This window comes from Rhinolophus sinicus, chromosome 12, assembly GCF_057876585.1.
Source record: "Rhinolophus sinicus isolate RSI-liver-muscle chromosome 12, RSI-T2T, whole genome shotgun sequence".
NCBI lineage: Eukaryota > Metazoa > Chordata > Mammalia > Chiroptera > Rhinolophidae > Rhinolophus > Rhinolophus sinicus.
This window is the reverse complement of record NC_142512.1, coordinates 22,480,019-22,503,459: the sequence shown is the minus strand read 5'-3', so window position 1 is coordinate 22,503,459 and position 23,441 is coordinate 22,480,019. Positions and strand designations below refer to the sequence as shown.

Here is a 23,441-nt window from a genome sequence, read left to right as displayed (position 1 = left end):
AAAAAAATGAGTATGCACCAGAAAATGTAGACATTTTCCTGTCTTGTTGGGGGAGCACAAATTTTGAAACCAGCCTCTTTAAAAAGTTTCTTTTTTTTAACACACCTTAAGAATCCAAAGAAAACAAAATCTTACAGAGGAAAAAAACAAACAAACAAAAAACACCCACTTTTATGGCTTCATTCCAAATTTAGATGATTTTTCCAGGAAAAACAGATTGTATCACAATACAGATGGTTCTCAACTTTCACTAAACTCATACTTTTTTTGACACTATATATTCAAACTCTTCAACTGCTTTTCTTATGCGGAATTTCATCTTTTATCCATTCTCTAACAAGCGATAAATTTGAGTTACCAGAGTAGGATGGGCCCAATCTTGGTCACAGTCAAGGTGGGGAGTGTTCCTTTGCCTGTGCGTGTGTAGCTACCTGAAGAAGCACCCCTGAGCCCAACAAGCACATCGTCTTCCTCCTCACCCCTGCCCCAACTCCTGGGGGAAACAGTCCCTTAGAATGAAGTGTGGTGGCTTTACTGGTAGCTTAACGTTGGAGAACCTCTCATAGTTCTGGGATTTTTAAGAACAAAATATGGTATTTATTTGTAGCATGGTGTTCAAGAAACTAACAAAGTTCCACCTTTAATAAAAATTAGCAGGCTCCTGTACATTGAAATTTTATATACAATGTTTCTCTGTAAATCTTTTAAGCCATCCCTTACTGACCATGAAAACGTTTAATCTGCAAAAAAAACTTCCCCGAGCTGCTTATATTTCCTGACTAAGCATGATGTTTATTGTCATATGTCATTGGTTCTCTTCCATCTTCCACATTGAAAAGTGTCTTTCATGGGTTTTTCAAACTTTGTACTAATTTTAAGGTTAATTTACCCAGCAGCAATCAGGAGCTTAAGAATTGCATATTATTCTTTTGAATTTTAAATATTCTAGTTAGAGTAAACAAGACATATTTTATATTTGGTCAAGACTTTAACATACCTTCAATCATCATAATCTTTCTCATTTTACCTGTAAGATTGTTACCTGACAGGCTTTTTCCACACTTTTGCTCTTCTATTTCATTACCTTCTTTTCTGACGTCTTGAAAAATAGGTATTGGCAAATATAAGCAAATACCAAGTCTCCTAACTAAATCAAGAACTGATGAGCTGGTTATATAGTCTTGTCTGATTTCTTTAAACACGACAGGCAGCTTTTCTCCTTCTGTTCTTTGTATAACAGAAGAACAGACTACAGCCGGCAGCTGTTTTGTTTTGTTATTTTTTTTTTGTAATTTTTTTAAAGAAATTCTCTGCCGGGGGAAGAATAATTCCCATTTACTGCATGCAATTTTTTCCTACTGAGGTCAGTGGAAGCTGAGCAGCCAAACAGAGGCAATTCTTGCTTAATCAGCAGAAAGAAATGCAAGCCAATAAAAGAAATACAGGAGAGATGAAAATGTTGGAACAAAAAGAAAAAAACCTACCAAAAAATGAAAGAACCAGGATACAGAGGAGAAATTTATTTCATGGTTATGGCAAAAGGACAAGGCACAGGGTAATTAAAAGCAGACTGAATTTACATACCACATACCAGTCGTGCTCTAACCACATCAGCACTAACCAGATTCAGAAGCAACACTGATGACCATCTAGTTCAACTCCTTTTATTTGTTAACTGCTGAGAAAACAGGCCCAGAGACAGTAAGTGACTTGCTTAGAAGTGGTACTAAAAATTCTGTCTGCTTCCTGATTCAGCACTCTTCTCACTAATGTAAGACCACAGAGCACCTACTTACATACATGCATTGCAACGCACATATGTCACACATGTATTCCATTTGGGGTTGGTGGTGAGGGCACAATGAATTAGATGAGGGAGACTTGTAACTGTTGTTACTACCTAGGTCTGATCAAAAAATAAAGTAGCAAAATACTTGGGTACCTATCATTAAAATAGTGGTACATGATTAGACCAACAGATCAATGGAACAAATGGAAAGTCCAAAAATAAATCTCAAATCAGTAGGGAAAAGTATTGGGACAACTGGATATGTATTTGGGGAAAAAATAAAATTGGATCTGTACTTTACACTACATTGGAAAAAAACACCAAATAGACCAGAGATCTAAATATAAAACATGAAATTATACAAGAGGAGAAAATATGAGCGAATTCCTTTATCATCTGAAAGTGGGAAAAACCTTCCTAGCTGAGACTCAAAATCCAGAGGCAATAAAAAAGAAAAGAAAAATCCAATTATATAGAACTTTTAAGTGGCAAGCAAAGCAAAAAAAATAAAAACCCACCATAATAAAGTCAAAAGACAAATGGCAAACCGGAAAAAAAAAATTTGCAATTTAAATGAAATCAAAAGGCTATCTCTAAAATGAAACAAACAAACAAACAAACAAACAAACACTCCTAAATACAGAGGAAGATGGGAAAGACCCAAAGCACAATAGGAAAAATGTGCAAAACATATAAAAGACAGTCACAGAAGAAAAAATGTAAAGTCCTTAAAAACATATATAAAGATATACAACCTTCCTCATTGTAAGAGAGATGCATTTAAAATTACACTGAGCTCTTATTACCTTTATTGATATAAGTGCAAAAGTTCAACAACAAAGTCTACGGTGAGGAGCTATAGTACCTGACACCCTGACACATTGCTGTTGGGTCTATAGAGAGGAATTTGGTAATATCCAGAAAAATTCCAAATGCATTTACCCTTTTACAAAGCAATCCCACTTCTAAAAATCTTTTTCAAAGATTCATTGGACAAAATATGAAATCACTGTGGCATTATTTGTAATAGCAAAAATCTGGAAACAACCCAGATGCCCACCAATCGGGGCCTGGGTGAATAAACCATGGCACACTCCCAAAGGGAGCACCATGCATCATAAAATGAATGAGACAGATCCCTCTGTACTGATACGGAGTGATCTTCCAGATATATTATTAAGAAAGAAAGAACAAGATGTACCACAGTATATTTAGTATGCAACCTTTTGTATAAGAAAGGGATACATACACATTTTTGTACGTTTGCAAAAAGAAATACTGGTTAAGATACAATCAAAAGCTTGTTAACAGTCACCAATAGGAGGAAGAGAATAAGGTGGAGGCGTAGAGAAGCAAGATTTCTCTAATACACCTTGTCATATAGTTTTGACTTAAACAGTCCCTAAAAACATAACTAACTGAAACAAACGAACCCAATTTTTATGTAAAGCTGGTGATACAAAAATATAGAGAAAACAATTGTTTTAAGTTGGATTAGAACACAGAGCTGATTATACAACCTTAGTGAAGTATATTCTAAGGACAAATAGAGCTGCAAAGAAATCAAACTTTATTCAGTAGTTTGTAATCTGATTGTCTGCTGCAATACTGGTATTATTTTGAAACTATTATAGGATGATACAAATCAGCAATTATGTTAATGATGTTAGGAACCATTTATAGGAAATGTGAGGGATAGAAGAACACATTAAATCTTCACAAGAAAGCAAACAGATAAATCCAGATGAGGGGCATTCTAGAGAACCAGTGACTGAACTGTGACAAGAAGCCAGTGGCATGCTGAGACAGATGGGGGAGGTTGGAGGAGGGACTGACCCCCCTGGATTCTGACCTGATCATTTCTACCTTGTCAGTTCTGCCATGCTTTTAACATACTGTATTCAGTACTTCTTAGCTGTTTTCAGCAGGAAATTAAGTCTGAATAGAAAACTATATTACCGAAGGCAGAGAATATAATACTTTTAGTCTCAAATAAGCACAACAAATGTTATTAACTTAAGAAGTAAAGATTAACTGATTGGGTTTCTAAACTATTGATGAACAGGACAGTTGTTCTCTGGCAGGTAATTTGTTATACCTTTCACAATGTTGGGATAATATATTCTAGGACAGTATGTTTCACAAAAGAATATGCAAATGAATTTACTACCTAGTCTACAATATAATAGTTGCCTAAATAGTTGTAAATCCTCACTTGACAGATTTATAAAAAATATAATGTGGGGGCGGCCAGATGGCTCAGTTGGTTAGAGCATGAGCTCTGAACAACAGGGTTGCCAGTTCGATTCCCACATGGGCCAGTGAGCTGCACTCTCCACAACTAGATTGAAGACAACGAGCTGCTGTTGAGCTTCTGGAGGGGCAGCCAGATGGCTTAGTTAGTTAGAGCACGGGCTCTCAACAACAAGGTTGCTGGTTCAATTCCTGCATGGGATGGTGGGCTGTGCCCCCTGCAACTAAAGGCTGAAAATGGCAACTGGACTTGGAGCTGAGCTGCACCCTCCACAACCAGATTGAAGGACAATGACTTGGAACTGATGGGCCCTGGAGAAACACACTGCTCCTCAATATTCCCCAATTAAAAATAATAATAATAATAATAATAATAATGTGTCTGAATAATATCTGAAATAAGTTGTAACAAACACGTAGGCCTACAAAGTTATTTTTTGAACTAATAGTAATATACTATATATATATTTGATGAGAATTTCTAAAATCATAAGGACAGTTTGTTACAATTCAAACATATTAAAATGTTCCCCCCTTTACTAACAATTGTCACCCCAATAAATTAAAAAAAAATGTTCCCCCTTTTTCTTTTTGAGGATTTTATAATAATCTCTAAAGAAGAAGAAGCAATTTGGTATGTCCCGAAACTTGGAAATGAGAAACATTGCCACTACTATTATATTGGAATTTTATTATATATAGCAGAATCTAGTCTCCATATAGCCTAAACTTAAATTCACTTGAATCCATTAGTTAATGAAATAACATGTTCTTTCTTTGAAACAGAAGTTCGGTAAGTAAAATGGAACTGGATAACTCTACTTCTACATTAATGTAATGAGTGTTCCTAAAATTTAGAAACAAATGTTTGGTGAATTGACCCTCAGTCACATCCCTTGAAGTGTAACAGCATATATTCGATCTGATATTGAAGAAATCTATTCCCTATTTTCACAACAATATTGTTGACTGTAGTATTTTAAACACATTACTTTTAAGCACTGAGATTGATGACTGGTTTCTGAAATCCATAGAAAGAATCTTATTTAGAGTCCAAGGCTGAACCCTCAGAGTAAAGTGGGAAGAAAGTACCCAATCAATAATAAATATCTAACACTGCAGACTTCTAAAATGTAGATACTTTTCGAGGAACATTAATATTATACAAAAGGAGACTCCTATAGTTTGTTTTCTAAGAAAAACAATGCAAAGTTTAATACAGTAAGTTCTAATTGTGGTAAAATTTGGGATAAAATAATGCCTAGTAAACTAGGCATAAAGATATTTCCCTTACATGTAATATGCTACTAAATGCTGGTTTTATATGGTAACAATATGTAATGAAAATTCCATAACTTTATTTGCTTTCTTTTCTAAGGTAAACTAGCTATTCCAGAAATTAGACTTGCACTTTAACAGATTATTTATATAATCAATCCACTAAAGAAAGAGTGGAGCAGAAACTATCATAAATATAGTCTCATTTTATGAATTGCATAACCAAACTTTTCCTTTACACTATTTCATGCAGTTTTAAAAGTATAAATTGCTTTCTCAGGAGATAAAATGTGAAACATTCATTAGAAATTACCTGAAATTGATGCTATTATTAAAACATAAAATCAAATAGGTGGTCATTCATAGATTATCAAAGATGTCTCTGGAGAAAACATGACACATACCCACGTATCAAACAAAGTTTTATGAAGAAAAAAAAATCCTTAACCTAAAAGTCACAAAATAAAACGTTTATTTTACCACATGAGCTGATAATTAAAAGCGTAAGATGCTCTACGATCTCACTTATATGTGGAATCTAAAGAACAAAAAAAAAACAAAAAATAAAAAATAAAAGCGTAAGGTGCTCATTTAAAAATGCAGCCTCACTTGTTTGTGTGTAGCCTGGGTCAAATATCCTTTATATTAGAAAGATAAAGAAAAAAACAATCACATGTAAGTACTTCTGTATTTCCCCAAAAGGAAGATGAACATTGAAATAGTTGATAAATTTGAAAAGCTGATTATACATAATAATCACCATGTTAGGGGAGCACATAAAAATCAAACAGATTGTACAATGTTACAAAGTGGCATGACAACTGTACCATTTTAGAAAAAGAACATAAAAAGGCAGGTTGTTAAAAGTAAATAATTAACATCTTAGAAAACCATCCATGAGGCAGGTCAGATTCATTTTCAACATGTAAAAACAACGAAGAGTAGAGGCATTAAAAAAGAACCACAGATTTTTCATCAAGCAAATGTTACCATGTCTGAACCTAAGCTCAGACAAAAATATACAGAAACGAGTCCGAGCCAAGTCGAAATGCGCATGAGGCATTGCATCCTATAGCAAATTTGAGATACGTAGGTATGCTTAACTCTGTAAATTTGAAAAAAAAAAAAAATTGGGGGGGGGTCTATTTTGTTGCGTGTGCACCTCTTGCAATAAATTTGAGTCAGCACCAATGACAGCTCTGCAGTCCTCCTATGTGGTGCTGATCAGGTGGTTGCAGAGCTTCGGCTCACAGCAACACAATGCAGCTGAGCAGGCAAGCACAGCCCACAGCCAGAAGCGGTTCCTTCTCTCCAGAACAAGGCGACCTTTAAAGCTTAAGTTTCCCGGAGAAAATGAGATGCCGATGCTGAAGACGACACTATGGTAAGCAGTTATTTACATCAGTAAAAGCTCAACTTTGGAATTTTTTTCTCTTTTTAAGCAAAAGTCAACGTTAGGATTGAATATATGTTCAATAGCAAGTGCATGCACCAGAAATTTGCTGCAGTGTCAGTGGAGGAATTTCTTTTCAATATTCATTCACTTTGTAGATATACACGCTGTTTTCCGTTAGAATCGGCACTAAAATATGCAAGGGGAAAAAACCACTTTATAAAATAGGAGGTTTGAAGGTATGGTGTTGGTTTGGATTTTTCAAGTGCCTTATAATGTTTTGTAAGGATATATTTATCCTAAAAAGACAAAGATGAATTTCAAAGTATTGTTTTAATATCTAAATAAAATCTCACCCTACACACACACATTGACTATATTACATTACTGCAGAGATTTAAAAAGACACGACAGCCATTTTCCCCATCTGACTAAAAAGGATATTATCAAAAATAGTAATAGCTTAAGATTCTGACTCTTTATTTGCAGAGAATGCCATTTTTTATAATATTAAGGCTCTGGGTGGATAAATAAGAACGACTATGTAAAAGAAGGAAGCAAATACAGGAGAAAACGCAGGAGAGAGTAGGGGGAGAGAGTCTCTCTCTACCACATAGCCCCAATTGAGGGATGAAGCATTTGGACTATAAATGAAGGGAGCTTTGTTAGTTTAATCACTGGAACAATTATAAAAGGACTCAACAACAACGAGGTTTATTGAAAATTTTGCCTAATGCTAACTGACCCAGGCAGATGCCTAATTGTATTTGCATATTAAAAGAAGGGTGTATCTGTTTGTTTGCAGGCTTGGATGGAATGTCAGATACTGACAATGTCTCCCAGCCTGTTCATCCTTCTGTTTCTCACACCTGGTATCTTATGCATTTGTCCTCTCCAATGTACATGCACAGAAAAGCACAGGCATGTGGACTGTTCAGGCAGAAACTTGACTACATTACCACCTGGACTGCAAGACAATATTATCCATTTAAATCTGTCTTATAACCACTTTACTGACCTGCATAACCAGTTAACCCGATACACCAATCTGAGGACCCTGGACATTTCAAACAACAGGCTTGAAAGCCTCCCTGCTCAGTTACCTCGGTCCCTGTGGGATATGTCTGCTGCTAACAACAACATTAAGCTGCTTGACAAATCTGATACTGCTTATCAGTGGAACCTTAAATATCTGGATGTGTCTAAGAACATGCTGGAAAAGGTGGTTCTCATTAAAAACACACTCAGAAGTCTTGAGGTTCTCAACCTGAGTAGTAACAAACTTTGGACAGTTCCAACCAACATGCCCTCCAAACTACATATCGTGGACCTGTCTAAAAATTCCTTGACACAAATCCTTCCAGGAACATTAATAAACCTGACAAATCTCACACATCTTTACCTGCACAACAACAAATTTACATTCATTCCAGATCAAGCTTTTGACCAACTCTTTCAGTTACAAGAGATAACCCTTTACAATAACAGGTGGTCATGTGACCATCAAGAAAATATCACTTACTTATTGACGTGGGTGATGCAGACTAAAGCCCACGTGATAGGGACTCCCTGTTCTAGCCAAATCTCATCCTTGAAGGAACATAACATATACCCCACACCTTCTGGATTTACCTCAGGCCTGTTCACTGTAAGCGGGATGCAGACAGTGGATACCATTAACTCTCTGAGCATGGTAACTCAGTCCAAAGTGACCAAAATACCCAAACAGTATCGAACAAAGGAAACGTTTGGTGCCACTCTAAGTAAAGACACCACCTTTACTAGCACTGACAAGGCTTTTGTGCCCTATCCAGAAGATACATCCACAGAAATGATCAAGTCACACGAAGCAGCAGCTGCAACTCTCACTATTCATCTCCAGGATGGAATGGTTACAAGCACGAGCCTCACTAGCTCCACGAAATCATCCCCAACACCCATGACCCTAGGTATTACTAGTGGCGTGCCAAATAATTTCTCTGAAATGCCTCAACAAAGCACAACCCTTAACTTACGGAGGGAGGAGACCACCACCAATGTAAAGACTCGCTTACCTTCTGTAGCAAGTGCTTGGAAAGTAAATGCTTCGTTTCTCTTAATGCTCAATGCTGTGGTCATCCTGGGCATCTGAGGGTCTGCATTTTCTGAAACTAATGAAAGAACTCCTCCCTGATGTACAGTTGGGAAAATATGCCCCTATCTAACCAGTGATTCAAGCTCTATTAAGTATTCAAGAAAGCCAGTCTTACCTTTCTGACTCTGATGTAAATGAAGTAACTTGTCTTAAATAAAAGAAGTGCACAATGTCTTGGTACTTGCTGCTATTTTACTGTCTTAAGTAAAACTAATGAATTCCTTTTTTTTTTAATGAAATGTTTTCCTTTTAAGGCTTCAATTCATTGCACAAGATATAAAGCGTCTAAACTTTAATATGTATTTTATGTATGTTTACACTGTCAAACACCTGGGAAAAAAATAAAAGACCTATGCTCACAACTGTGTTGTTTGGCTCTCTAGTCATGCCAACCTAATCTACTCAGTAGAATCAAAATGGCCCAATCATTTTTGTGCTAGCGTACGTTGGTGAAGTCTTTACGGTAAGTGAAATGTTGGGGGTATCCGAGGATTTTGCCAATAAAGTAAAACTGAGGTTGCCAACCCCATGAATGGTTATGCTACATTATTTTACACACAAGCCATAATTGTTTTAAATCTAAATGATGTCCTGCTTCTGAGGAACTCTTGGCTACTTTACAGATTAAATAATGGACAAAAGCTCTTCAAAAAGCTAGAAGACACTAGGCTTTGCATTTTAATAAGGAAAGTTTAATGGTTTTGCTTTTAGCGTTTAAGACAAGTATTACAAACACAATAAAAACTTCAGGCTTAAGGCCATGTAAAGAAACCGTTTTAGTGCATATTTAACAAATCATTTACTAATGGAAAATTTAAATATTTACAAAATTAAAAGGCTTCGATGTGCAAGAGAGGAAAATTTATCTTTTGCACTTCAGACATTAGAATCTGACTTAACTAAGTTAAAAATAAGATTAGTTTCAGGATAAAATCATGGGAGGCTAAGGGAGGGAGGGAGAGGAAAAGAAAAGGAGGGAGGGAAAAAAGGATGGAATTCATTTGGTGCTACAATCAGGTGATGAACTCAATAAAACAGACAACAGAACAAGGGCTGGGCCCGGGCAAATCATGCCACTCCAAATCAAATGGCACTAGGTGGGACTCCAAATATGAGAAAATCAAGAATTTCCTACAAATGTAAAATTAAGCCACCTTAGAATTAGAGACAAACATAAGTAACAGCCAAGAGTCCGGGGTGGGGTGGGGGGGGAAAGCCCTGAAACAAGGCTAGATTAAAATGCAAGACAGCATAACTGAAATGAGGGAGCTACAAATGAGGTGTTAAATTTGTGAGACATAAGGAAAAATCTATTTCAAGCATTCCTAGAGTTGGGAAAAGAGTACAGAAAGAAATTTTTATGCTCCTTCCTAAGAAATTTAAAAATTAAGATAGACTTCTTTCCAGGTTTGGGAACATTTCTATTCAGAGAGAAAAAAGTAACAACCTTCTAATGTGCCCCCTCTCTCCCTTTTTCTTTTTAAGTGCTAGGCTTATGGGAAAATTATTGTTAAGCTTCAATAAAGCAATTCCTCTCCTATGCTGACGAGTATAGTGGCTCTTGAACATTTTTCTGCCCCTAACTGGCTCACCATGTCAGGGAATTTCACCATGAAGAAAAGGGGTTATTTGAAATAATCTCCTAAATAGTTCTAAAATGCATTCCCTTTCCAAATTGGCCAACTGCTCCCACTTCTTCCCAATCACTGATCCAGTATCTTCACCGTTGATGATAAAGGCTAATTGCTTAGATATTTTCTACTCTACCACATGTTTCCATCTTGTTTTAAAAAACATATACTGAGCTTCACAGAAAGTAGGTTTCTAAGAGGTAATGTCTTCCATTCTGAGGGTATGTGAAAAATTCAATGTTGTCTTAGAAATCCTATGGGGAAAAGTGACAAGAAAGTGAAATTATGGATTATAGCATAGGCAGTAACTAGGCATTATGCCAATCCCTAGTTGGCATGCCTGCAAAATGCAGATGAAAACTCAGTAAACAAGTACGACACATGTCAACTACACAGACTCTAAGTCCTTAGAAAGAAGTATTATCTAGCCTTGAAGTAATTGCTTCCTCCTAAGGAAATGGTGTTCTCAGCATCATTAATGGAGGAGGACTCATTATTTGCCACTAAGACAAGAACTACTGTTATTATTGGACTCCAGAAACATTTCAAAATGCATCAGTCCTCAGCATCTATTTCTCAAGCTCTTAAGATATACACACACCCCTAAGGCTTCTCTTTTACAGTAACTTTTGTTTCTCACCAGTAAAGAGGATCCAAATAAGAGCACAAACATAAAAGCAAATACAATAAGGGATAAAGTAGTGTGAAGAGTGTGTGCTCTGGTTTCAAAGGTTCCAGGCCTATATCCTGCCCCTGCCGGTTCTCAGTTGCACAACGCTGGACAAGTCACCACTGCTCTAAGTCACAGTTTCTGCATCTATAAAATGGGCTGGCAGCACTTATTCCTAATGGTTTTCTTCTGAGGATTAAATGGCATAATTCACATAAAGCCTTCTTACAGTGTCCTGGCCCCCAACATTCTATATGCAGGAATGTTGCTGCTGTTGTTAGCATTACTGTTATTACCTGTGTATGTCCAAGCCCAGTGATTGGGGAAATTCCCATATATGGAAACCCCCAAGCTCTAGCTATACCCTAAGAACAAGAGAATGAAAGGGTATATTTGCTTCAGTCCTGCTCCTCCACCCTCTAGAACTCAGGTTCAGACATTAGTGGAATAGGGATCCAGAAGAAACTCAGAGAAACATTCACTTATCACAGCACAATGAGAAGATATCTTCTATGGCTAACTTAAAAGATGACAAATATATGCTAGTCAATAATTTTCCATACAATGCTCTGAAGCAACAGCAAATTCCTTCAACTGACATGACAAATGTCAGACAAAAGCCAACTTAAAATCTCTGATAAGATTATTCCTTATGAAGTGCATTTTAAGAACTGGGTAAGGAATGATATCACGTGTTGCGAACACTGTTCTTATAAGTGAGAAGTTATATTTCTATTAAAATCAGAATCAAACAATGATAACCATTACCATTAATCATTTTTTGTTCTGGGATATTCCAGAAAAAAACACCTCAGAAATAAGAGATAAAATTACAGGAAAATAAGAAATAAAATTATTATTAACTGGTGAAATAACTGTGTATCTAAAGGATTCCCCAGGAATGTCTTCAGAAGAATACCTTTAAATAAATAACAAAATAAATATGGAAACGATGAGAGTTTTCTCATATGCTGGAAACAAATAATTAGGAAATTACAGGAAAAAGATACCATTCGTGACAGAAACAATAAACCAAAATATACAACACCAAGAAATAACATTCCTATGAAATGTGTAGGAGCAAATGGGGAAAAGCTAAAAAACATTAATGAGAGGTATAAACCAAGACTTGGTAGAGATGATAAACAAAGGCCTCATCATTCATTTATTCTTTCACTCAATAAATACGTATTCAGCACCTGAAACGCACCAGGCACCAAGGCTAAGTATAGGAGATACACCTTGACTGACAGGGTAAAGATGCTGGTATGATTCCCAGTATAATTTATGGATTAAGCCGATCCTGACAAACATTCTAATGAGATTCCTTCTGGAACATGACATAAAACACTTAAGTTCATCTGGAAAAACAAACAGGCAAGAATAGAAAAAGGAAGAAATAATAGAGGTACCTTAGCCTTTCTTGAGAGGGAAACATACCAGATGTAAGAATTAAGACAGAATGGTAATGGCATAAAAACAGAAGGGAAGATAACCCAACATAGAAATGGTAGCACAGTGAGAGCACAGTACACATAAGAATTCTCTGAGCACAGGGTTGTTGGAGGAAAAATGAGGTAATTCATATAAAGTGCTTAGTGCTACACAACAGTGTTTACCACATAGTAAGTTCTCAAACACTGTGCACTTCAGAAGGAAAGAAAATCACAAATCAAACAGGAAGGGAAAGATTCAATAACAATGCTGGGAAAATTGGAAAACAGTCCAATTTAACACTCACTTCATGTGCTACGCCTACACAGCGAACTAAAAATGATAACATTAAAAAAGGAAGTCTTAAAACCAACAGAAGGATTTAAAAATATTTATAAATCTCTGGGTGGAAGATTTTTTCTTTTTAATTAGAAAAAGAAAAAAAAAATCACAAAGAAATCATCAGCATATTTGTCTATACAAAATCCTCACATTTCTTTATGCTAAAACAAGCCTGACAAAAATATTCCAAGAGAATACCATGATTTCATTGTTAATCAAAGATCATAAACATGATAAGAAGGATACTTAGATTCTCAATGGCTAGGTGGGTAGAGGACACAGACAGAATGTTTAAAAGATAGGAAGCATGGTGATTGATAAATATATGGGAATATGGCCAACCATATAACAATTAATAAATAAAAATAACATGCGATATTATTCTCATTATTAAATCAGCAAGCAATTTTTTAAGAATAAAAACCAATGGTGCAATGGTGGGTAAGACAAACTGAAATAGCCACATTCACATACCAGTATGACTCTTTTGGACAGCAGTTGGCAACTGTGATGAGAAAACAGCTATTCTGAGTGGCTGCCTAGGCGTTGCATAGTATGACAATCCTGTACACACTCAGAGTCTGGACATTTAAAGAAGGACCTGAGTGTAGGATTCCCACGACAAGTACCCACTTAAAAGGTGTCCTTTTCCTGTGACACCTTTTAAAATAACCACTTAAAAGTTGAGTTCCCGAAAAGTTAGTGACCACTGCCCAAGCACCTCACAAGTAATATTACAGGGGCTTCCTCCCTTGCCCACTCATGACCTGGGACGGAGGACTGCCCTTCCCCCAGTGCACTGTGCCCTCCACCCACGTTTCTGGGATTTGTAAGCAATAAATTTTGTGACCTTACTTCCTTAGTGTAAGTATATTGAAACTGAGCCCTCAATCAAAAAGACCCCAGGTTTTCACTTTCCCAAAGTGGGAACTGGGATGCTGAGGGAGCACCTGCTGACCTCCTGTGGGAGGCTGGTACCTCCTCATTCAGCAGGTCATACTCTGCATATTCTCAATTTAATACACCAGCTACAGGAGGTGGAGTGGGAGGGGGAAACACACCAATGATCAAAAACATAAAATATCTTAACCTTTAATGTAGTAAATTCTAAGTAAATCACAGCATTCTTTCTCACAGCAAGGAAAATGGAAACAATGCTAAATATCTAGTACTAGGAAATTGGTTTAGCAAATGATGATCCACTGACAAGAATATTATGCGCCCAACAAAAATCTTTATGAAGAATTTTTTTCAAGTTTGAAATGTGGAAAATGCAAATACTAGAAAGATAAGCAAAAATTATAGGATATAAATACACGTTATAGAACTATGTGTATAAACAACAAAAAAGAGAGAAATATACCAAAATGCTAATACTGTATACCTAGTATGCTTTACCTCCTGTTCTCTCTTTGAAAAATGCAAGCGATCTAAGAAAAGAACTATTAGAACAGCTATCCAAGGGATTTAGGTTGAGTAGGAAAACAAGATGAAAAGCTATAAAATGAACTGGAATAGGAAGAGGTAGTCAAGAAACAAGAGGGTCTCATGAAGTAACAATCAGAGATAGAAAAGCACTATCAGAATTCTTGGGGGCCCATCCGAATTGTATTAGCTTACTTTAGCTCTACGTGGTCATTGCTGTCAAGATTGTTTCCCCAATAAATCTAACCCTTTTTCCTCCTTAAAACAAAACGAACAAACAAAAAACAAACAAACAAAAAACACTTCGATAATGTCCCATGTCTGAGAATAAAATCTAAACTCTTTATGGTTTACTGTGTGATCAGGCCCTGTTTCTCTTTACAGTACCATCTTAAAGTTGTCACGCTCCCTCACATTGTTTAGTTCAGATGCACTGTCATCCTGTTCCTCTAATTCACCATGCGCTCTCTTGCCACCAGGCTTTCGGAGATGCTGCATGTTCTCTGTGATACACTCCTTTCCCTCTTCTTCCCCTGGCAAAACCTTATTCATCCTTTTGATTTCAGTTTAGATACCACTTTCTCCTAGGAGTTTAATTTTTTGGAACATATTGATCTGAATTTATGAATAAAAGAATGAATTAGTCCAGATCGAAGATGTGACTGGTGAGTTAACAATGACCTACTTATGACAGAAAAACCAAACCTCCAAGTCTTATTCCATTAGGTCAAAGTCACAGCTTCCTAGTCCAAAGAAAAGAGAAATTTAAAAAAAAAAAAAGTAAAGAATGAAAGGGGACTTGGCTAGGCTGGTACCTGTCATATGAGAAATTAGTTCTGGGCAGTGAGGAGTTATCTTTGGAACAATCCCAGAGAAAGGTTAATTCTGACACCTGTGAACAATTTAGTACAAGTAGACTGCTTAACGGAAATCAGTGAGGGAAACAGAAAAAAACACCACCTCAAGGTGTTAATAATGTGTTAAGCAGATAAGTTTGCTTCACAGGTTGAAAAACTGTGATACAAAGTGAGGTTGGTAAGAAGCTCACCTTTTAGGAAATGCCGTTTTGGTTTAACAGCCCCAACTCTTAAATGTGTTTAAAAACCAGTTCCACACACCCATTTATCCCCATTTATCTTTTCTAGAAACTATGGCCTCATATTCTGAATTTGTTGGAAATTATTGATGAGATCAGAGCACAGAAATTAAACATACATACACACACAATAAAAACAGCAACACTATAATTTTTTCTGATTAAAACAATTCGAAGTATATTTAAAGCACACTGAGGTTTTATAGAAAGAGCACGAGATAAGGTTTTGTCACCTACAGCCTGTTACCCTGTGCAAGTGATTAAATGTGTCCTCTGGTGAAAACCTATATAGTTAAGAACATGTATTCCATATGGGTATTTTAAAGAACAGATTAAATCATGTATATGAAAGCACTTTGTAGGTGCTACATAAACATTTTAAAGATTACTGCTGTCCGTTGTATAAGGGAGTCTTGGGTAATTAACAAGATCAGAAGCGGAAATGACTGAACCCACGGTGGTATATAATTCCCCATGTATCTGCCCTCTTTAGTTATATCTCAAATAGCTAGTTTACAAGGTTTCTTATTTACTTCTCCCATGGGAAATTAATTTATCAGTAAAAATGCAGATAGCTGACTATTTCACCTTGGTATCTCAAGGCTAACTATCGAATAAACCTGATGAAATGCTCCATATCAGGAAATGCAGTTTTTCACTGTTATGTTGTTGCCCATAGTTACAGTTCAAACAAACAAACTGAACACTCTGGAAGGCTGAGGGAGTTCAAATGCTTGTCAAATGCTTGCCTCAACAGAAAATCAACTGAGATTTAATGGCTTTTCATTGAGAGAGAGAAAACATCAGCCGGGGAAAACAAGGATGCCATACACCACAATAACCACCAGGAAGGCCCTTGTTTGCCAAGTGAAGCCTCAGCAACCACGGCTTCACTGGGGACACTGCAGTATCAGGGCAACTGGCACACGGCCACACCCACCGACCAGTTCTATTACTTATGCATCACCAACTCAGCTCTATTTCCTCAGGACGATGACAAATAATGAAAGAAAGCAACTAAATGTTTAAAAATGATTTCATCTATTTATAGGCTCTAATAGTTCCTCATGGTATAGCTTTTCTACAATGATTACCTAAAATCTTTCTGACTTGAACACAGTATACCTGAAGTATTGAGTCTCTTGCCTGACATTAAATTAAAACAAAAACAAAAACAAAAAAACTGCAGGACATTAAATACAAACTTAGAGACACTGTAAAAGCTAAAGTATCTTTAAAACATGTTAAACTTAATAGAAGATCAAAGAGTCACCTGAAACTAGTACATCTTCATCTATTAACTATGAGTTGACTATAAAGAGATTTTAATCTTAAACATAAATGTCACACATGCTACATCTCAATTTCTGTACTTTTCTTCAAAGCTGTCATGTCTGAGTCATTAAACTCTTATTCCAACGCGGATGTCATTACTGAAAACATCTTTGGGGCCCCTCCTTTCAAATATTACTAAGGGCCAGTTCATTAGTCACACGAGAAAACGCATTTTAAACAAAACATAGTATAACTAAACTCAACATTTTGCCTTGTTTGCCAAAAAATATCAAGCATAAAATATTTCCTACCACATTTAAAAAGATCATGCTTCACGTGACAGTACTTCCAAAACTTTATTTCCCTAAAATGCTGTGCTCAAAGGCAGCAGGTCTGAAGTAAGTATATCACCTCTAACGGTGACTCTTCAGGAGAGAACGATATTCACTTGGATTTAATTACTCTCAGATGTTTGTTTTAGAATTTGTCCATGTTGTTTTATATAACCACACTCCATAAGCATAACTCAGGATTATTTCTTTTCAAGGATTACATACTTATACTGAAGAGGTGAACCACAGTTGATTAAAAAAACAACTGTTTTTCCATAGCAATATAGATGGACTGCAGCCACTTACTGTCTTTTTCCATAGAACATGTGAAGTCATAACCACCAGATTATTCAGTATGTATCAATTACTAAATAATCTTCGATGAGTAAACCAAACCCTTCTTTCATGAACACCCAAGGCCACTATATTTCTATAAACCAGGTATCACAGAAAATAAAACCACCGAAGAAATCTTTTGGCCCAATTCAGAACTCTAATTCTAATCACTCTTATTAAATCAAATCTTCCTTCAAATTACAGTTGTGTTTGTCTATACCTAAAAGTGGTGATTAATTTTAACACTATCACCAAATTATTAACATATATAATAAGTAAAAGTTAGGTTCATTTATTAAGTGTTCTATGAAATGCTACATATTCTACTAGATTCTCTGTGTATCCACATGAAGACATCTAAGACCTAGGAGCTAAAAGTCCAATAGGTGAACAGGAAAATTATCTTCTCTGCATCCCCATGTTCATTGCAGCATTATTTTAAATAGCCAAGACATGGAAGCAACCTAAGTGTCCATCGATGGATGAATGGATAAAGAAAATGTGGTATTCAACTGCAACGGAATATTATTCAGACATAGAAAAGAAGAAAACCCTGCTATTTACAACAACATGGATGGACCCTGAGGACATTATGCTAAGTGAAATAAGTCAGACAGAGAAAGAGAAAAACTGTATCATCTCACTTATATGTGGGCTCTCTAAAAAACAAACAAACAACACAAAAAAACAAAAAAAACAGAACTCATAGATACAGAGAACAGATTGGTAGTTGCCAGAGGGTGGGGGGTGGCGTGGGAAGAGATTTGAAATGATGGGTGATGCTGGTCAAATGATACAAACTTCTAATTATAAAATAACTAAGTCCTTGGGATGTAATATATAGCATGGTGACTACAGTTAATTATACTGTATAGTATATTTGAAAGTTGCTAAGAAACAAGATAAAACAAATTGTAACTGTGTGGTAATGGATGTTAACTAGATTTACTGTGGTGATCATTTTGCAATATCTACAAACATCAAATTGTTATGCTGTACACCTGGCAGTAATATAATGTTACAGGTATGTCAATTATATCTCAATTAAAAAAAATTATATTCCAACATGGTCATTGTGAAATAGTAACAAGATTTGCAATGGTTTAGTAAGGGGGTATTTATAAAAATTTGCCTAAGAAGACAGACAAGAACAAGTGTTGGGTGGGGATGTGGAGAAATTAGAACTCTCATACACTACTACTATGGATGTAAAACGATAAAGCCGCTTTGGAAAACAGTTTGGCAATTGTTCAAAGGTTCAATATCAAGCTACCATATGACCTAGCAATTCAGCTCTTTATATACCTAAGCAAATAAAAAACACATTTCTACACAAAAACTTGTATTTGAATGTTCATAGCTGCATTATTCATAATAGCCCCAAAATGGAAATAATATCCATTAAAAGATAAATGGATAAACGAAATGTGGTCTATTCATACAGTGGAATATTATTTAGCTATAAAAAGGAATAAAGTACTGATGCTATAACATCCAAGAACCTTGAAAACATTACGTAAAGTACAAGAAGCCAGTCACAAAAGAGCACATATTGTATGATTCCATTTATACGAAGCGTCCAGAAGACGCAAATCTATAGAGACATTACATAGATTAGTGGTTGCCAGAGACTAGGGGAGGAAGAATAGGGAATGACTGCAAATGGGCATAGGGTTTCTTTTTGGGGTGATGAAATGTTTAAAATTAGACAGTGATGACTGCATAACTGTGAAGATACTAAAAACCACTGCATTGTACACTTTTAAGGGGTGAATTTTATAATATGTGAATTATATCTCAATTAAGCTGTTGTTTTTTGTTTTTGTTTTTTTTGCCTAGAGGAGTCCGAATCAGGTTACTAAGACAGGGCTTGAATCAAAAGTAGGAGTTTGTCCTATGTTAAAGGAAGGGCCTCCAAAGCCAATGGTAGGCCTATGCAAAAGCACAGAGGCATACCAGGATGCCAGGGCATGGCAAAGTAGGGCAATGGTGAGATGGTCAGTATCAATGAAGCAAAAGGGAGGCACTGGCATTTAATATAGAGCCTGGAGCATCTTTCTAAAACGTTACTACACACTGTGATGACTAGTCGTCTACTATTAAACTTAAATGATCAACTGAGACTGATGGTTTTAGGACTTTTTCAACCACCACTGTGGAGGTAATGTGCAGAATGGTCATTTGGCATTCTGAGCTTTCTGGGCAGACTCTGTGGGTTTGCCAGCTAGTACAGTCTTCTCGACAACTGCCCTGATGATACCTCAGCAATATGTCATGAACAGTTTCCTCAGAACAGCCCAGAAAGCATATAAGGCTTACTTGGAATCCCATCAATGATGTGTATCATCACCAGATTTCTGGAATAGGCCTTAATCCAGCCTCTTACCCAAATGACTTTCAGTCTTCTGCTTTAGTTCAGCAATCTTGCAACTAATATGAACAGGATAAAAGATTATGAAGAGACTCGTATAAGATGCTAAGGAACAAAGGCTTTATCTTATAGGCTAGTGGTTTTTTTGCAGTGTGGTACCTATATGATGGGGTGGTATATGACATAGGCATTTCACAGTTTCGTATTTCTTTTTACTATTATCTTTTGTTTACTGGTTTTCTAGTTATAGCAATCAACACTAATTTTCTATTTATAGTACAATATAAATTTTCCTGTAATAAAAGTTAAAAAAATATTGAGGAAGTAACAGTATTGATGCTATGAAGAAATGGCCAAAATCCCACAGGTGGTATATATAAATGCCTTAAGTATGAAACAGGAGCACAAAACATGTTGTATCTGGAAGTGACATGGTAATATTTTACAGATCATTTGGGCAGTAACATGGTACATTTGAGGGCCAATACTGGTGACAAAAAATCCAATTAGGCAGTTGTTGCCATCGCCTAGACCAGAGGTCAGCAAACTATGGCCCACTGGTGACATCCTGCCTGCATGCTACTTGTGGTCTGTTTTTGTAGAGCCTGCAAGTTAAGAGTGGTTCTTATATTTTGAAAGAATGGTTAAAAAAATAAAAAATAAAAAAGGAAAGCCCCTTTATGCGGCTTATAAAGCCTAAAATATTTACTACTTGGTCCTTTGCAGAAAAAGTTTGCTGACCCCAGCTTAGAGAATTGATGGAGCTACAAACTGAGTCTGTAATATAAGGATAAAGCATAAAAAATTTTGGAAGCAGAGTCAACAAGACATAATGACTAATCAGATGTATGTGGGTAAGAGCAGGCAGATGTGAAGATTGATGCAAAGGCTTCTGTTAGGTTGGTGCAGAAGTAATTGTGGTTTTTGCAATTATTTTTAACCTTTTAAACCGCAATTACTTTTGCACCAACCTAATATCTAAACTCAAAAGTAGATAGAGATACCATTATCCAAAAGATGGAAACAGCAAGGAGAGTCTCCTTTTAGAATTAAATCACTTTTTTTCATTGATAATCAAAAATAAGAATACATGTCAAGCCAGAATTACATCAGATAACAGACTTACAGTATTATACCGTTAGGAAAGCAAACTTGCCCTCAGAACACATATTTTGCAGCTAAGGGGAAGTGTTTTCCTTTTCTGTATTAGATTTTTAAAATGAAGAGGCTGACATTTTTTTTACTGTAGAAAAGTACTTACGTACAATTCTGAAAAGTATTCACATTTAAGTTAACATAACAATGGCCTGTTTTTGCATATTTGCATATCTACTTTCTCAAGACGCTTCCAAATACAACTGCCCCTTGAACAATGCAGGTTTGAACTGCGTGGGTCCACTTATATGCAGACTTTTTTTCAATAAATATACAGTCAGCCCTCCATACCTCCAGGTTTCTCATCTTCGGATTTAACCAATCGCAGGTGTAAAACAGTATGTATTTGCAATCGGCAGTTGGGACTTCACAGACGTGGAGGGTTGAATACATTGTTTTACACAATTTTATATAAGGGATTTAAGCATCCCCAAATTTTGGTATCTGCAGGGGCTTCTGGAACCAATCCCCCACAGAAACTGAAGGACAACTGTAGTTAGGTTTTGGGGGAGTCAAGTTATACTCAGATTTCCAACTGTGCGGGGTGTCAGTTCCTCTAACCCCTGAGTTGTTCAAGGGTCAACCGCAGTTTATTGAAAAGTAATTGTCCACACTGAAAAGCTACTTGCTGCTACATACTATTGAGTTGTTTTAAATGTTCTACTTTTAAATAAGGGTAAAAAACGCACTAGTACTATGGTAGGAATTTTGATCCTAAAAATCTGAATCCTAAAATTTCAAAACTTTCAGTTTGAGAGACATGAAGCACAAATGCAGTGAGCACAGAACTGGCCCAGGACTCACATAGGTTTTTCTAAAAGCAAAAAGTGCGTCCGTTGCCAACAGTGTTTGTATAACTGCCACTCAAGAAATGATTCAAGTGTCCTTTTCATGACACAAAAACCCAAAGACCAAAGAGAAAATTTAGAGAAGGGAAAATTGGACCTGTTTCAAGAGTAACATATTAAAACTTCAACTTGAAATTATCAAGAAATTGCTATACGAAATTTATGAGCGTTCAGATGACTTTATAAATGAGGTCACTTTTCTTCATTTTCTTAAAAGAGTTCTGAAAGAATCAATATATGAAGGTGGGTAGAAAGTTCTGGAAACACCGAAGAAAACAACCAGTAGGTCAATCCAAGGTAATATAAGTATGTAAAGAGAGATACTGCGCACGCACGAGTTCCAAAGCTCCAGCTCTAGATATGAGAAATTTAGATTTCCCAGATAGAAAATTAACAATAGAATTGCTATCCTTAGTCCAGTTATGGCTACTATTTATCAAATACTTACCATGTGTTGGGCACTCTACTGAATGCCATACAAATATGATCACAATTAATACTCATAATAAACCTACAAACTTGGTACAGACCCATAATCCCATACCTGAAACCCTTGGGCAAGATGTCTTTCTAAATTCAGAACTATTCAGATGTTTGGAAGATGGTATCATGCACACACGGTGGGTAGTAGCAAAGTTTCCAGCAGGAAATACGCAGCACCCTCAAACTGGGATATGAGCGATTATGTATAAAGGGGAGGGAAGGGTTAAGGGAAACTACAAGAGTGTGAGACACTAGACCTGAAGAAGTGGAGGCAAGAAGCAGCTACCAGAAACCCGACACAGAGAGAGTGGTGCACAAAAACTACTTCATCCTCACAGAGGGACGCAGCCAGCCCCCAGTGACCCTCAGGAGGGCAGCCTAGAGAATACATACTGACCGTACTCTCTTTCTTCCCTCCAGTCTCCTGTATCCCCCACGGGCCAACTGAAGCCAGTGAGGAAAGAAACCCAATGATGTCGTCCCCACCGGGCAGCCTGTCAGGTACAGAGCAGGGTGGAGAAGAAGAGAGTGGATGTGAAGAGGCGAAGGCAGTCATCCAGCACATGGTTGGATTCGTCAGCATAGACTGACTTCTGTCGCCAACGACCCCAAAACATCACTGGCGAATACAACACAAGTTAATTTCTCGCTCATGTCATCCAGTAATTCTACCATCTTCTGATGACCCCCTACCGAGCCCTCTGCTTCTAGTAGGCATGAACAGAAAAGAGCAAGAATAGAAGACTGGTGTGAAGTTGGACTCCAGGCCTGGAAGTGACGTACCTCATCGGAACCTACATTTTACCGACCAGATCTCAGCCACATGGCACCACCTAACTGTAAGAATGCTAGGAGTGGTATGGAGAGGTGCCCAGAAGAACAGGAGAAACTCAAAGTTAAGTGCTAGCTTTATTCTGTATCGTGTAACACACCAGTGGAATTTGAGACAGCACCCTAAAGTCAACCGCACCAATATTTCTGCAGTGAAACATTAATATCCGCATTAACTGGAACAAATATAAATGACAATAATAAAGATCATGAAAAGCCTCACACCAATGTTAGGTCTTTCCGCCAAATAAGTTTTGGTGCCAAACTTCTTTTGACAAAACTTTATGTTTTCAGGAAAGTTTGGATTCCAGAATTGTAGGTAAGGGATTAGGCGTGTACCTTATACAAATAAAGAAATAAGTGTT

At 36.7% G+C, this 23,441-nt stretch overlaps 2 protein-coding genes across 13 annotated transcripts in view; one reads left to right on the top strand and one right to left on the bottom strand.

The window, feature by feature from the left end:
• The window catches only part of NF1 (neurofibromin 1), a 209,195-nt gene that overhangs the window by 57,544 nt on the left and 128,210 nt on the right, over positions 1-23,441 (bottom strand). The window lies entirely within an intron of this gene.
• Positions 6,560-9,209, top strand: OMG (oligodendrocyte myelin glycoprotein). Its single transcript, XM_019750692.3, has 2 exons — positions 6,560-6,704; positions 7,519-9,209. Exons 1-2 carry the CDS (start codon positions 6,702-6,704, stop codon positions 8,842-8,844), a joined length of 1,329 nt encoding a protein of 442 aa, XP_019606251.1. The 5' UTR covers positions 6,560-6,701; the 3' UTR covers positions 8,845-9,209.